This window comes from Antechinus flavipes, chromosome 3 (genome assembly GCF_016432865.1).
Source record: "Antechinus flavipes isolate AdamAnt ecotype Samford, QLD, Australia chromosome 3, AdamAnt_v2, whole genome shotgun sequence".
Taxonomy (NCBI): Eukaryota; Metazoa; Chordata; class Mammalia; order Dasyuromorphia; family Dasyuridae; genus Antechinus; species Antechinus flavipes.
Window position 1 is genome coordinate 216759801 of NC_067400.1, and position 14242 is coordinate 216774042.

General features: G+C 31.2%; 1 protein-coding gene across 2 annotated transcripts in view; it reads left to right on the forward strand.

The window, feature by feature from the left end:
* PUDP (pseudouridine 5'-phosphatase) overlaps window positions 1–14242 on the forward strand; it is a 168323-nt gene that overhangs the window by 49337 nt on the left and 104744 nt on the right. For both annotated transcript variants that reach the window (XM_051984568.1, XM_051984567.1), the window contains exon 2: window positions 1481–1699. In XM_051984568.1, coding sequence (XP_051840528.1) covers window positions 1481–1699 — 219 coding nt within the window. The remainder of the gene's footprint in view (window positions 1–1480; window positions 1700–14242) is intronic.

A 14242-nucleotide genomic window follows, 5' to 3' on the forward strand; every position in this document is an offset into this window, starting at 1 on the left:
TTTGGCTCTTTGAGAGTTCATTTTGAAACTAACTCAACCAACCCTGTAAGGAAGCAGGAGTTTGTTTTGTTTTGTTTTTTTTAATTAAAGCTTTTTATTTTCAAAACATATACATGGATAATTTTTTAACAAGATCCTTGCAAAACCTTGTATTCCAAATTTATCCCCCTTTTCTCATCCTTTCCCCTACATGGCAAGTAATCCAATATATGTTAAACATGTTAAAAATATATGTTAAATCTATATTTTAACATATTTAACATGTATTGGACTACCTGCCATCCAAGGAATGGGGTGGGAGGAAGAAGGTTTTGCAAGAGTCAATGTTGAAAAATTACCCATGTCTTATGTTTTGTAAACAAAAAGCTTTAATAATATATATATATTTTAATTTAATAATTTATTAATTTTTATACAGTTATCAAATGTTGCATAAGAAAAATTAGATCAAAAAGGAAAAAATGAGAAAAAACAAAATGCTAGCAAACAATAACAAAAAGAGTAAAAATGCTGTGTTGTGATCTACATCCATAACTTCAGTATGCTGTAATGATGTAACTGTACTAAGATATATATAAGGGCTGAGAAGGACTGGAAATGAGACATTCCAACTTTGGGCAGCTTCGTGGTGGCTGTCCTGCCTTCATCACTTCTCCACTAAGACCAAAGGCTCAGACTGATCCCGGAGACTTCCAGAAAGCTAGCCCTATCACTACAATATAAATCCCTCCAGGTCTCTCTGAAATTGTCCTGTTCATCATTTCTTATGTGATAAGTAATTTTGAAATAAGCAGTATTTCATTACATTCATATACCACAACTTATTCAGCCATTCTCTAACTGGTGGGCATCCACTCAGTTTCTAGTTTCTTGCTTCTAGAAAAAGGGCTGCCACAAACATTTTGTACTTGTGGGTTCTTTCCCTCCTTTATGATTTCTTTTGGATATAAACCCAGTAGAAACACTGCTAGATCCAAAGGGTATACACAGTTTGATAGGAAGCAGTTTTTAAAAGTAAACATTTTATAGGAACTATAGTGAGATTCTTAAATGAGTGAAGCTATTGGCAGGTTCAGAAATGATGTAACTATCACATTTATATTGTATTCCTTGAAAACTAAGAAGAAACAAAATAAGTTTGGAAAGAATGAATTCTCTGACCATTGGACTATACTTAAATGAAAAATCATTTGATCCTGACTTGTGGACCTTACTTTATGTTGGTTTCTTAGAATTGTAGAATTATAGAATGTTAGAATTGGAAGAATCTTTAGAAACTGTCTATTCTCATTTTATACATAATATCACTGCCATTGAAAATTTGTCCAATATCATACAACTAAAACAGTATCATAAAAAGGAATAGAAAAAACCCAGGTCACCAGATTTCTAGTTCAGTAATCATTTTACTGCCCATTTTTTCTTCCCAGAAACTTAAATAAAATGTTCTTACTGAATATAACGTATTTTTCCCCCTCAGATACTGAGCGACTCTATTCAGTGATATTCCAGGAAATTTGTGACTGCTTTGGAAAGAAATATACTTGGGATGTGAAAGCCATGGTTATGGGTAAAAAGGCATTGGATGCAGCACAGGTTATTGTCGAAGTCTTGGATCTTCCATTAACCAAGGAGGAGCTGTTGACTGAAAGCAAAAAGAAGCAAGAACAAATATTTCCAACTGCTACATTTATGCCAGGTATTTTCTCATATAAATAAATTCATGTAAAAATGTTAATGGTTGCTTTGATCTAGAAAAATGTCCTTTTATATACTATCACTTGATAATTATTTTCCCTTGCCTGAAGGCTCCCCATATTCCTCTTCACCCAATACATATATGCATACATACATGTACATAAAAAATACAGTAAATAATTTTTTTGTTAGAGTATATTTCAGAGTTGCTGAAGAAGTTTCCTATTTGAATAAATAATGGAAAATCTTTCATATGAGACAGCTATTTATTTTCTTGTTTGTATGCATCTTTGCTTTTTCTTACTAGAATTTAGTTTTCTATTGAAAAGGAAAGATTACTTAGTTTCCATGGGACTTTCTAACTAAAGATAGATGAAACGAGATTGCTAGTCTTTGTTGCTAGAAAGGAGGTCAGAAGTGTTCTCTATTATATGGGACTATAAGTGCTTTAAAACTGAGAACTATTTTCATATTCTTCCAAGATAATAGGACAAAATTCAATCTTTAAAGTTATTGATTTAAGGAAAAAAAATCCTTATGGGCAATTTAGATTTAAAACCACATTAATATTAATCAAATATTTGTGAGATATTTAAATATTGTATATCTGCCACCAAACCAAATATTTCCATGAATCAGAAATTGGTTATGTACACAGTACAATTGATAACAATGCTTGTATTATCTTGTGAGAAATTAACTTGATGTTTAGTGTCAACATCCTACATCTTGAGAATTCATAGAAAAAAAACTCTTAAAGTTCATTCCATTTCTAAATTTTATAATATCATAACATAGGGAAGTTATTTTATAGGACATAATTGGGTTAAAAAAAATGTACTTGTCCCTTATAGATAATATCAGGACAGGATAAAAATATAAGTAGTTAATTTAATGACATATTTATTTATCTTGGTTTTAAAGATTAATGAAGAATGAAAAGATTTTTATCTATTATTAGAGATTAGGGGAGGCATGGTTTTTAAAGAAAATTTTTACCTTTTTTTTTTGTTTGTCTCTGGCATTTTACATTTGGTCTATATCTATTTGCCAAGCTTGGAAAGACAAAAATGGTCTCTGTCCTCAAGAAGCTTACTTTCTAATAGTGAAGACAATGTAAATAAATACTTTGGTATATATAAGATATATAGATATAGATATCTTGAGTCTTTTAGGCAGTTCAGGAAACCAGGAAAATAAAGTGAACATTGCAAACATTAAGGACAACCTACTGCAGAAAAGACAAGAAAGAGATGGATTGAAGAATGGTCCATAGCTTTAGCAGGTAAGTGTATAATTTGAATGCTGAGGTCAGAAGTCATATTGCAAAAAGTTTCGAAGAGAGAAAGAAGAGGAATTGGAGGTTGCAGATGTAAATTATTTTCTCAAGTTTCACTTGGAAGAAGAGAGATACAATGATATTTATTTAGCATGTATGATTTGAGTTAAGTGAAAATTTTTTTAATAATAGCTTTTTATTTTGAAAATGCATTTTCAAAATAGATTCCAACTATTCACTTTTGCAAAACCTTATATTCCAAATTTTTCTCCCTCCCTCCCCCTCACTCCTTCCCCAGACAACAAGCAATCCAATATATGTTAATCATGTGCAATTCCTATCTCTATATTTCCACATTTATCATGCTGCACAAGAAAAATCAGATGGGAAGGAAGGAAGGAAGGAAACAATAACGATAAAGATGAAAATACTATGTTGTGGTCCACTTTCAGTCTCCATCGTCTTCTTTCTGAATGCAGATGCCTCTCTCCATCACAAGTCTGTTGGAATTGTCCTGAATCACATCATTGTTGAAAAGAGCTATGTACCGCACAATTGATTATCACATGTTCCTGCTGTGTACAGTGTTCTCTTAGTTCTACTCACTTCATTTAGCTTCAGTTCATGCAAGACTCTCTAGGCTTTTCTGAAATCAGCCTGCTGATCTTTTTTGTATAGAACAATAATATTCCATAATACACACACACACACACACACACACACACACACCCCATAACTTATTTAGCCATTTCCCAGCTGTTGGGTATCCACCCAATTTCCGTTCCCTGCCACTACAAAAAAGGTTTCTACAAATATTTTTGCACATGTGATTCTTTTCCCTTTTTTTATGGTTTCTTTGGGATATAGACTTAGTGGAGACACTGCTGGATCAAAGAATATGTAGTTCGATAGTCCTTTGGTCCTAGTTCTAAATTGCTTTCCAGAATGGTTGGATCATTTCATAATTCTACCAACAATGTATTAATTTCCCAGTTTCCCCACATCCCCTATAACATTTGTCAATATCTTTTCCTGTCATCTTAGACAATCTGAGAGGTATATAGTGATACCTCAGAGTTCTCTTAATTTGCATTTCTCTAATCAATAGTGATTTAGAACATTTTTTTCACATGACTAAAAATGACTAATTTCTTAGTCTGGAAATTGTATCCTTTGACCATTTATCTATTGGAGAGTAGCTTGTATTTTTATCAATTTGAGTCAATTCTCTACCTACTTTAGAATTGAGGCCTTTATCAGAATCCTTGGATGTAAAATTTTTTCCCCTGTTTTCTGCTTTACTTCTGATCTCAAAATGAAGATTTTTTTTTTAAGGATGTGGGGTAACATGGAATGTTTGTAGAGAAAAGGCTAGTTAATAGGAAAAGATTGAAAATAAGAAAGAATGTGAAATGGAAGAGTCAGGAATGTATAACATCAAGGGTTCTTATAGAAAGGTGGTCTTTGGTAAGAAGTATTTCATTTTATTTGAGACCAGACTGGAGAAAATTTCTGAAGCTAGAAAAGGAAATGAAAGTACTGTTAAAAAGAAGCTAGAAATCTATAGAGTCTCTTTAATTTCTTAGGACATTAAAACAAACAAGAATAAGATCTGCTTTTAGTTACATTTGTATACACTGAGATAATGTGTAAAAAGCAACTTGCACGTTTTAATTTTTTATTTAACAATTAAGCAACACAGTTTGTTATTTTGATGATCATTTTTTTAAATATAAAAATGTACATTTCCTATTCTGTAGTTTTAGTATGAGATTTTTTTTTGACTATTTCTAAGAAAATATTGTAGTTTTGTAGTTATTCTAATCTAGCATTTTCATAACATCAGTGAAAGTAAGTTGGACCTCTATTACTTGAATAATGCTTTTCTGAGATTCATGCTATAGAGATGTCTTTTAATTGCTTTAAAAATTTTATGTATGTAATACATTCCATTAAATTCCATTAAATATTTTATGTATGTAATAGACATAGTCCTGAAAATAGTAGACTCCATAAATCCAAATGCCAGGAATGGTCCATTTTGTATTTGTTTTGTGGGTTTTTTTGGCTTGTTTGTTTGTTTTGTTTAAACAATTGGGCTTAAGTGACTAGCCCAGAGTCACTCAGCTTGTAAGTATTAAGTATCTAGGGTCATCTTGGAACTCAGGTTCTCCTGATTCCATGGCTGGTACTCTGTCTAGCTGGTGTGCCATCTAGCTGCTCCGAAGGGTTCATTTTGTGAATTTTTTTGCCCTCCATTGTTTTTTGGCTTTCCCAGATGACAAAGTAATAAGTGTAGCGAAGCAAAAATAGCAAGTTAAGAGAAGTGAGTAACCTATTTATTTTTCTTTAAAACACATACATACATGGGGCAGCTAGTTGGTGTAGTGGATAGAGCACCAGCCCTGAAGTCAGGAGTTCACATCTGGCCTCAGACACTTAACACTTCCTAGCTGTGCAATCTTTAGCAAGTCACTTACCTCCAATTGCCTCAACAGACACACACGTGTGCGTGCATGCGCGTATACATACACACACAAACACAAAGTTATGCATATTATGTCATTCTAAAAATGATTTTTATTACTTATTAATTGTAATAATAACTCATTTTTATACAGTTTTAAGATTTACAAAATCATTTACTCACAATAACCAGTTGAAGAGGAGGCAGAATCAAGATGATAGAAAGTAGAAAGGACATTGCTTGAGCTTGAGCTCTCCCCACCTTCCCTCAGAATCAATGCTAGATCAAGCCTCTGAATGGATTTTGGAATGACAGGATCTACAGACATTTTGAGTGTAACAATTTTCTGCCTTAAGAAGAGTTCTCTCTTAAGTTCCAGACTTAAGAAGAGTTCTCTCATTTGGGCAGGGGGTAATGAAACCCAGCACAGGGAGGCACAGGGAATGTAGGAGGATCTTAGTCGAAGTAGAGGAACACTGGCTACTCTGTCCTGGTTCAGAAGGACAGTGGAATAATAGGCCAGCTATCAGACCTCCAACACAACCATAGAAGTCAAATTGGGAGCCTTCAGACTCTAGCATAACAGGTCAGAAAATCTCTAGGGCCAGATGGATTTACACATGAATTCTACCAAACATTTAAAGAACAATTAATTTCAGTACTATATAAACTATTTGGAAAAATAGAGGGAGAAGTAATCTTAACCAGATTCTTTTTATGACACAGATAGGGAGCTGATCCCTAAACCAAGAAGAGCCAAAACCGAGAAAGAAAAATTACAGACCAATCTCCCTAATGAATATTGGTGCAAATTTTTAAATAAAATATTAGTATGAATATTTAAATAAAATATTATAACAATTTGTCAGTAGCACTGTGAGCAAATGGGATTTATACCAAGAATGCAGGGCTTGTTCAATATTACAAGAACTATCAGTGTAACTGACCATATCAGTAATAAAACCAACAAAAATTATATGATTATCTCAGTAGATATAGCAAAAGCATTTGACAAAATATGGCACCCCTTTCTAATAAAAAGACTAGAGAGCATAGTAATAAATGAGATTTTCTAAAACCACCAGCAAGCATTATATGTAATGGGAATAAGCTAGAAACATTTTAGTAAGATCAGGGTTGAAACAAGGTTGCCTGTTATCACCACTATTATTAAATTTCATACTAGAAATATTAGCTTTAGCAAAAAGAGAAGAAAAAGAAATTGAAAGAATTAGAGTAGGTAACAAGAAAACAAAACTATATCTCTACAGATCGTATGATTGTATATTTAGAGAATCCTAGAGAATCAACTAAAAAACTACTAGAAACAATAAGCAAGTTTAGCAGAGTTGCAGGATATAAAATAAATCCATACAAATCATTGGCATTTATATCTGTAACCAACAAACTCAACAGCAAGAAATAGAGAAATTCCATTTAAAATAACTGTAGAAAATATAACCCACATGTGCAAAAATGTTTGCAGGAAATCTTTTTTGTAGTAGCAAGGACCCAGAAATTGAATGGATGCCTATCTGTTAGGGAATGGCTGAATAGTTATGCTGTTTAAATGTGATGGAATATTATTGTTCTGTAAGAAATGATAAGCAGGCTGATTTCAAAAAAGCTTGGAAATACTTACATGAACTGATGCTGGGTGAAGTGAGCAGAGCTAAGATAATAGTATACATAGTAAAAAACAAGATTATGTGATTAGGTCAACTGTGATAGACTTGACACAAAGTTTTTCAAAGATGAATGTTGAAAAGTACTTTTTCATGTATTTGGGAAATTAGTATTGAAAAAATTTAATAACTAGCTGAGGTTAGGCATTACTTAATGTAACTACTAACTTAAGAGCTTGAAGTAGTACTCATTGATAACAGTAAACTAAACATCTGACTTTTTTCTGAATTAAATAACATTAGTTTATATATTTTTCTTTATGAAATATTTCTAAAGCCATGGAATTAATTTCAAAAACCAAAATCTTAGTTATCTATTCCTGTCATGATCAGGAGACTGGTAGGGTACTCAGAAGCATTGAATCTATAAGGAAATTGTAAGTTAGTAATACAGAAACTATGAAATTCTATAGCTAGAGTAGTTAAGCTACAGTATGAATGGAAGAAAAAGAAAATGAACTCAGAGAAGGGAAATAATTCCTCATTGAAGAGGCTTAAAGCATTAAGAAGAAATTAAGAAATTTCATGAAATGATCATGAAAGTTCTATTTAATAATAAAAAAGATAAATGCAAAAAATAGGTATGAATCCTAAGAGTTGACATTTTAAATCTAATAATGCTATTTTTGGTATGCAGAAATTTTGATAATCAAATCATAAACCAAAATCAAAAGAATTAAAAAATGGAAGAGAAAGTGAAACATTTTATCAGAAAAACAACTGATCAGAAGAACAGGAGGAGAAATAATACAAAAATATTTGGACTAAAAGTTATAAGTAAAAAACAATCTTGATACAATATTACAAGAAAGTATCAAGGAAAATTTCCTCAAAGTTCTAGAACAAGAAAGCACACATCATGATCCCACAGATCACTACCTAAAAGAGATCCCAAGAGAAAGTCTTAATAAGGAATGTTATAGCCAAGTTTCCGAGCTCCCATGTTAAGGTTAAAATATTGGAAGCAACAAAAAGGACTACATAAAATCTTTCAACAATTATGTTGAAGTACTCTTGGTCTTAAGAATACTATATTTTAAAGAGGAAAAGAGCTGGAGTTACAACCAAGGGTAACATACCTAGCAAAGTTAAGTATAATCCTGAAATTTAAAAATAAAAAAAATAAGGACACTTAAATTCAAAGACTTAATATTTTTGTGAGAAAAACCCAAAACCTAAAGGAAAATTCAACATGACATCCAAGAGAATATAAAGTAAACCTTAAAAACAAAAAATAAGAGACTCAATAAGGTCAAATTGTTTACTTTTTAAATGTGAAAATTTTTAGCAATTTTATTTGGATAGTTTGAAAGAACAGTGTTGGCTGAACCGGTATGATAGTGTGATCCTTAAAAAAAAAAAAAAAAAAAAAAAACTTTATAAAGAGGTAAAAAAGGAATAATTATCTCATGCAAATGAGACATAAAAGGAAAAATTGATACAGAAGAAACTAGTACTATAGAGGGGGGAATAGTTATAGAATTTTATTCATTGAGAATGTATTAAAGAGGGAACAGTATATATCTAGAAAGGCATAAAAAAGTCTTCAGACTTTTCAGTCTGAAAGAAAGAAGAGGCCAATGGGAATAGGAGTAGGTGGAGAGAATAAGGGAGAAACTCTTAGAGGGATGGGTAGGATTAGGAGAACTAGGTAGTGGGTAGAAGTAAAGCAGACGAATCAGGAGGGATAGGGTAAATAGGTAAGAATAGAGAAACTATTTGTTTTTATCTTCCTTCTAACTATACTTTACATTTCAATATCACTTTAGGATTTACCAAATGATATTCTCACAACAACCCTGTAAAATAGTACTTTATATACATTACTATATTCTATATACCATACATTATTATAACCACATGAATTCCTATTTCACATATGAATAAATTGTAACTCACAGAAGTAAAGTGATTTGTTTAGGGTGATTCAGCTGTTAAACATCAAAGATGTGGTATGTCTTGACACTGTAGACCATTGTGCTACTGCTAACATTAATGAAACACTGAATTTGAAAGTTTTCTCATCCAAATTTGTTTTTTATAAATGTTTTCTTTTATTTTTTAAAAAAGGTTAATAGGGCAAATCAATTTATATTTGTAAAGTATAGTTATCTTCTAAAAATGCAGCTATTTTATAAGTATGTTGATTAATAATGTTAGCTTTTCTTTGATTAAAAAAGGGCAGTGAAGCCTTGAAGAGCCTTAATATGGCCTTATATTAGAGTCAATGTAGCAGATGGAAGCCATCTGGAAGCCAGGAGGTAATCTGTTCATAAAAATGATATGTTTATCCTCAGGGTTCCTATTCATTAATAGTACATGAATCATAAAAGATAAAAGTAATACACATTAAATTGTTTTCCAGTCCTAAAAAAGAAATTCAGTGTGTTTATTATTTCTGCTCAGTCCCTAAACTTTTTTATCTTTTTGATCTGAGTAAATAATAATTAAAGTAAATGAGAAAGACATTACCTCCTGTAAGGGGGGAAAAAAAAAAAAAAAACTGGTTAAGGATGTAAATTAAAAGGAAATTGGAAATTTTTCTTTCTTAAGTGTTCTGAATTATACCAATGGTCCAAATTAACTTCACTGTCCAGTTACTTATACTTAAGTTGCAACTGATAATATTCACTCCTATAAATCATTGTCTGTGTGTCCATTAGCATCATTATGGGAATAATGATATGTATCTTTATAAATGACCTTGTCAATAAGATAATTTTCAATAATCCATTCAATTGTGGACTCTTCATTTGTGGAATCATGTTAAAAGATACTGAATAATATGTAACTGAGTAATATGAGAATTACTAAGTAAAGTCAGAATGATCTTGGGATGTTGGAGTTTCTTTGGTTATGTGTCAAACAATTAGCAGGTATGTCATGATGAAAGAATTGACAAAATATAAAATTAAACCTATATTCACATTCTGAGCTGCAAAATGTAACCTTGATGATCTGGTACACAGAAAAATAGGAAATAAATACCTTCAGCAAAAAGATTCTGAATAGCTTAATATCCTTAATATCTTTGTGGTCTGCATTATGTATTTGCCATCAGTGATTTATGATTTGAAGTAAAAAGTGATTCTGAGGTCAGATAAAAAAGTAAGTGTAATTATAGTTTAAAAGACTAAAAAAATACAATAAGGAACAAAGTGGAAAAGACTCCTTAGTTTTGGGAATATTCTTAGTAACTCCCAATACATGTGACTTTTTTATTGGTATATTTTGTTGATTAAAAAAAACTTTTTCTGGTAAGAAAATTCTACTGGTACAGATGAACAACTGCTCTGTAGTTCATTATTTTAAGAGTTGTTTGGGACTTTCAAAGGTTAGGTGCCTTTTCTAGTTAGGGTCACACAGCCACTAAGTGTAAGAGGTGAAAAGTCTACTTTGAATATTATGATTTTTTTAAATTTCAAAACTCTTCCCTATTACATCTGGCCCCGTTAAATTACATCCATGGGTCATAGCCAAATTCAGTGGTCTTTGCAAAATAATAGAAAACAGAACAATAATAGAAGAGCTTTTATAAGATTAAGATTAGAAAATGATAAATCCTCCCTCTGCACACACACATACATAGACACACAGCCTTTTTTTTTTTTAACTTTGATAGACTATTTTATTTAACTCACAGAATCCCTTTTTTAAATTTTTTAAAATTTTATTTTAATAATACATTATTTTTCCAATTACATATAAAGATGATTCTCAACATTCATTTTTTGGGTAAGATTTTGAATTCCATTTTTTTTCTTCCCTTTCTTTCCTCTCCTTCTTCTCTGTGCTAGCAAGCAATCTGTCTTTTTAAAAAGTTTTTTTTTATTATAATTTTTTTATTAAAGCTTTTTATTTACAAAATATATGCATTAGTAATTTTTCAACATTGACCCTTGCAAAACTTTTTGTTTCAAATTTTCCCCTCCTTTCTCCCACCCCTTCTCCCCTACATTGCAGATAGTGCAATACATGTTAAATATGTTAAACTATATGTTAAATCCAGGATATGTATACATATTTATAAAGTTATCTTGCTGCACAAGAAAAATCAGATCAAGAAGGAAGGAAAAAGAAAACAAAATGCAAGCAAACAACAACAGAGAGAATGAGAATGCTATGTTGTGGTCTAGACTCAGTTCCCACTGTTTTTGCTTTGGGTGTAGATGGCTCTCTTCATCACTGAACAAGTAGAATTAGTTTGAATCATCTCATTGTTGAAGAGGGCCACATCTATCAGAATTGATTGTTGTATAGTTTTGTTCACAATATCTCTTAAAAAATTTTATTAATGTATTTTTAAAATTACAAATACTTAAAGATTATCCCTCATATTCTTATTACAAATAAGATAAAATAAAACTAAGTAAAACTAATATAGAGACCTCATCTGATAGGATATGCAATATTTTTATTCCTCATATTCTGAGATCCTTGCAATAAATTAAAACTAAAACTAATACAGTGACCTCATGCAACATTTCACATCTGTAACACTTCCCCGTTCTCTCGTGTTGTTTAGTTTTCTGAAATATTTTTTTCTTTCTTTCCTACCTCTCAGAAATCAAGAAAGGAAAAACAATAAAGTTCTTGTAACAATATGCATTGTCAAACAAAACAAATTTCCTCAATGACTTACAAATGACATACAAAATTATACTCAATGATATACAAAATTATGTATGTCTCATTTTGTACCCTAAATCCTTCACTTTTCTGTAATAGATTGTATGTTTCATATTTTTCAAAAGAGGGAAGAGAACAGTATCTTAAAGTTATTATTCAATTAATGTGATTTCAATTTCTAAGAAACGTCTAAAAAAGTCATTAAAGAGATGGCTGAGGAATATGTAGACAAAAATTTACAATTTACAAAAATTACAATGAGTCTCATTTCCTTTTTTGACAGGATTATTAAACTAATAGATTTAGGAAATATTATAGATGTAATTTACCTAAACTTTAACAGATCTTTTGATTTTTACCATTTCACATAGAAGATGGAAAAATGGATTTGGTGACCAGATAGATTGTTTGGCTTCAAAAATTAGTTGGTAATGATTCAGAGTAATCATTCATTGCAGGAAGTCTCCAGGAGAGTAGCACTAAGTGATTTAGCCTTAGCCTTGCAGTCTTTTATTTTTATATATATATATATATATATATATATATATATATTTTTAACATTGATTTGTGTACAAGTGTAGATGGCATGTTAATTTCATTTACAAGTGATATAAAGCTGCGAGCCATAGTTAACTGAGTTGGTGGCAGCATCCCAAAGGATTTGAAAAAGCTAGAGTATTTTGTCAAATATTCTAAGATGAAATTAAATAGTATAGCAGTAGAATATAGATTTTACAAGTGTAGAATAGAGGAGGCATGAATAGATATCAACTTCTCTGAAAAAAAAAAATCTAGAGATTGTAGTAGATTCGGAAGTCCACTATTGACTCAGTATTAGGATGTGACAGCCAGAAAAGCTGATTTAATCTTGTATTATATTGAGAGTCATAGCTTCTAGAAGTCAGTGAGTGATAGTTTTTTTCCTGCACTCATCAGAACTCATCTGAAGTTTTGTGTTCATTTCTGAGCACTGTGGTTAAAAATAGACATTGATAAGCTGGAAAGTGGCCAAAATAGGGTACTGGGATAGTGAAAAGCCTTGAGTGCTTTATCTGTAAGAAGAAGTTGTAGGAATTGCTATTGTTTAATTTGGAGAAGAAAAGGCTTAGAGGACTCATATTGGCTAACTTGCTATAATTTCTGGTATGTAATAACTTTTTAAAAAATTGTAATACTGTTATCTCTCATTTCTTAGATCTGAGATTTACTAAAATTTTGGTTCCTTCCTTAAAACATTACTTCCCTGATCATCCTCTCTTAAACCAGACTTAACATATACTTTTTTTCCTAACCCAACTCATCATGGTATGAAAGTCTGAATACTCCTTTTTACCATTAAAATATCCACACTCCCTCCTTTACCATCACTAAGTAACCTTTTCTCATTGAGATTCATGCTACCCAAATTTATTAGTGAATCCATATGTTATTAGGAATCTCAATATCAACTTATCTTTCAAAGCTTAACTCAATATCTTTTCCCCAAAATATAATCTCACTTGAACTGTACAATAAACCTGTGAGGTAGATGCTGTTATACCTATTTTACCATTGAGAAAAATGCGTTTCAAAAAGATTAATTGATTCATCCATAATCATGCATAATTAGTGAAAGATACAAAATTTTGAAACCAGGTTTGCTTTGCTGGAGAAAGTATCATCATGAGTCAGAATTAAACATGGACACTATGAAAAATTGTTTTACCTGACTATACATACTTGTAACAGAAATTTTGCTATTTCTTTCATTCTCATTTGGAAGGAAAGAGTATGAAAGGAAAAAAGAGTAGAAATAAAATTTTATTTAAAAACATGATAGCTGTTAAACAATTTCAAGGGCTGTTATGGGTAAAAGTTTCAATTTGCTTCTATTGTCTCTAAGAGGCAAATCTTAAAACAGTGGATAAAAGTTAAAAAGAGGCAAACTCTAGTTTAATATAATGGAAAACTTAGCAAAAATTAAAGCAGCTAGGTGGTGCAGTGGATAGAGCACCAGCCCTGAAATCAGTAGGACCTGAGTTCAAATCTGGTCTGTAATTTTTTTTTTTTTAAATACAAAGAAAGTTGTTCTAGCCAATTTGATTTAGTCTCTGGTAACTCTTCATATCTCAAATTTCATTTCTCTAATAGGGCAGCTGGTATATAGTTGAGTTTGCTAAGTTATATAGGACTGGAAAAACTCCAGGGACATTTTTGAAGCCTATATTTTTCTTAGTTGCCAGATCCTATTTCCTCATGTAATTTTCCCCTTATTAAATTAAGTTCTTCATTAAATCTGTTGTTCACATTCTTGCTTTAGTCTTCTCCTTTTATCCTAGGTACTTTCTTTTCTACATAGTTAAGTAACTATGTTAAGTAACATAGTTAACATAATTAAGTAACAAGTATATAGGTGTTATTTTCTAATTTCATCTACCCACAAGGAAGGAGAGAGTCTCAGTCTCCTTCACATACTGGAAGAAGATATAAACCTAAGAACTTGAT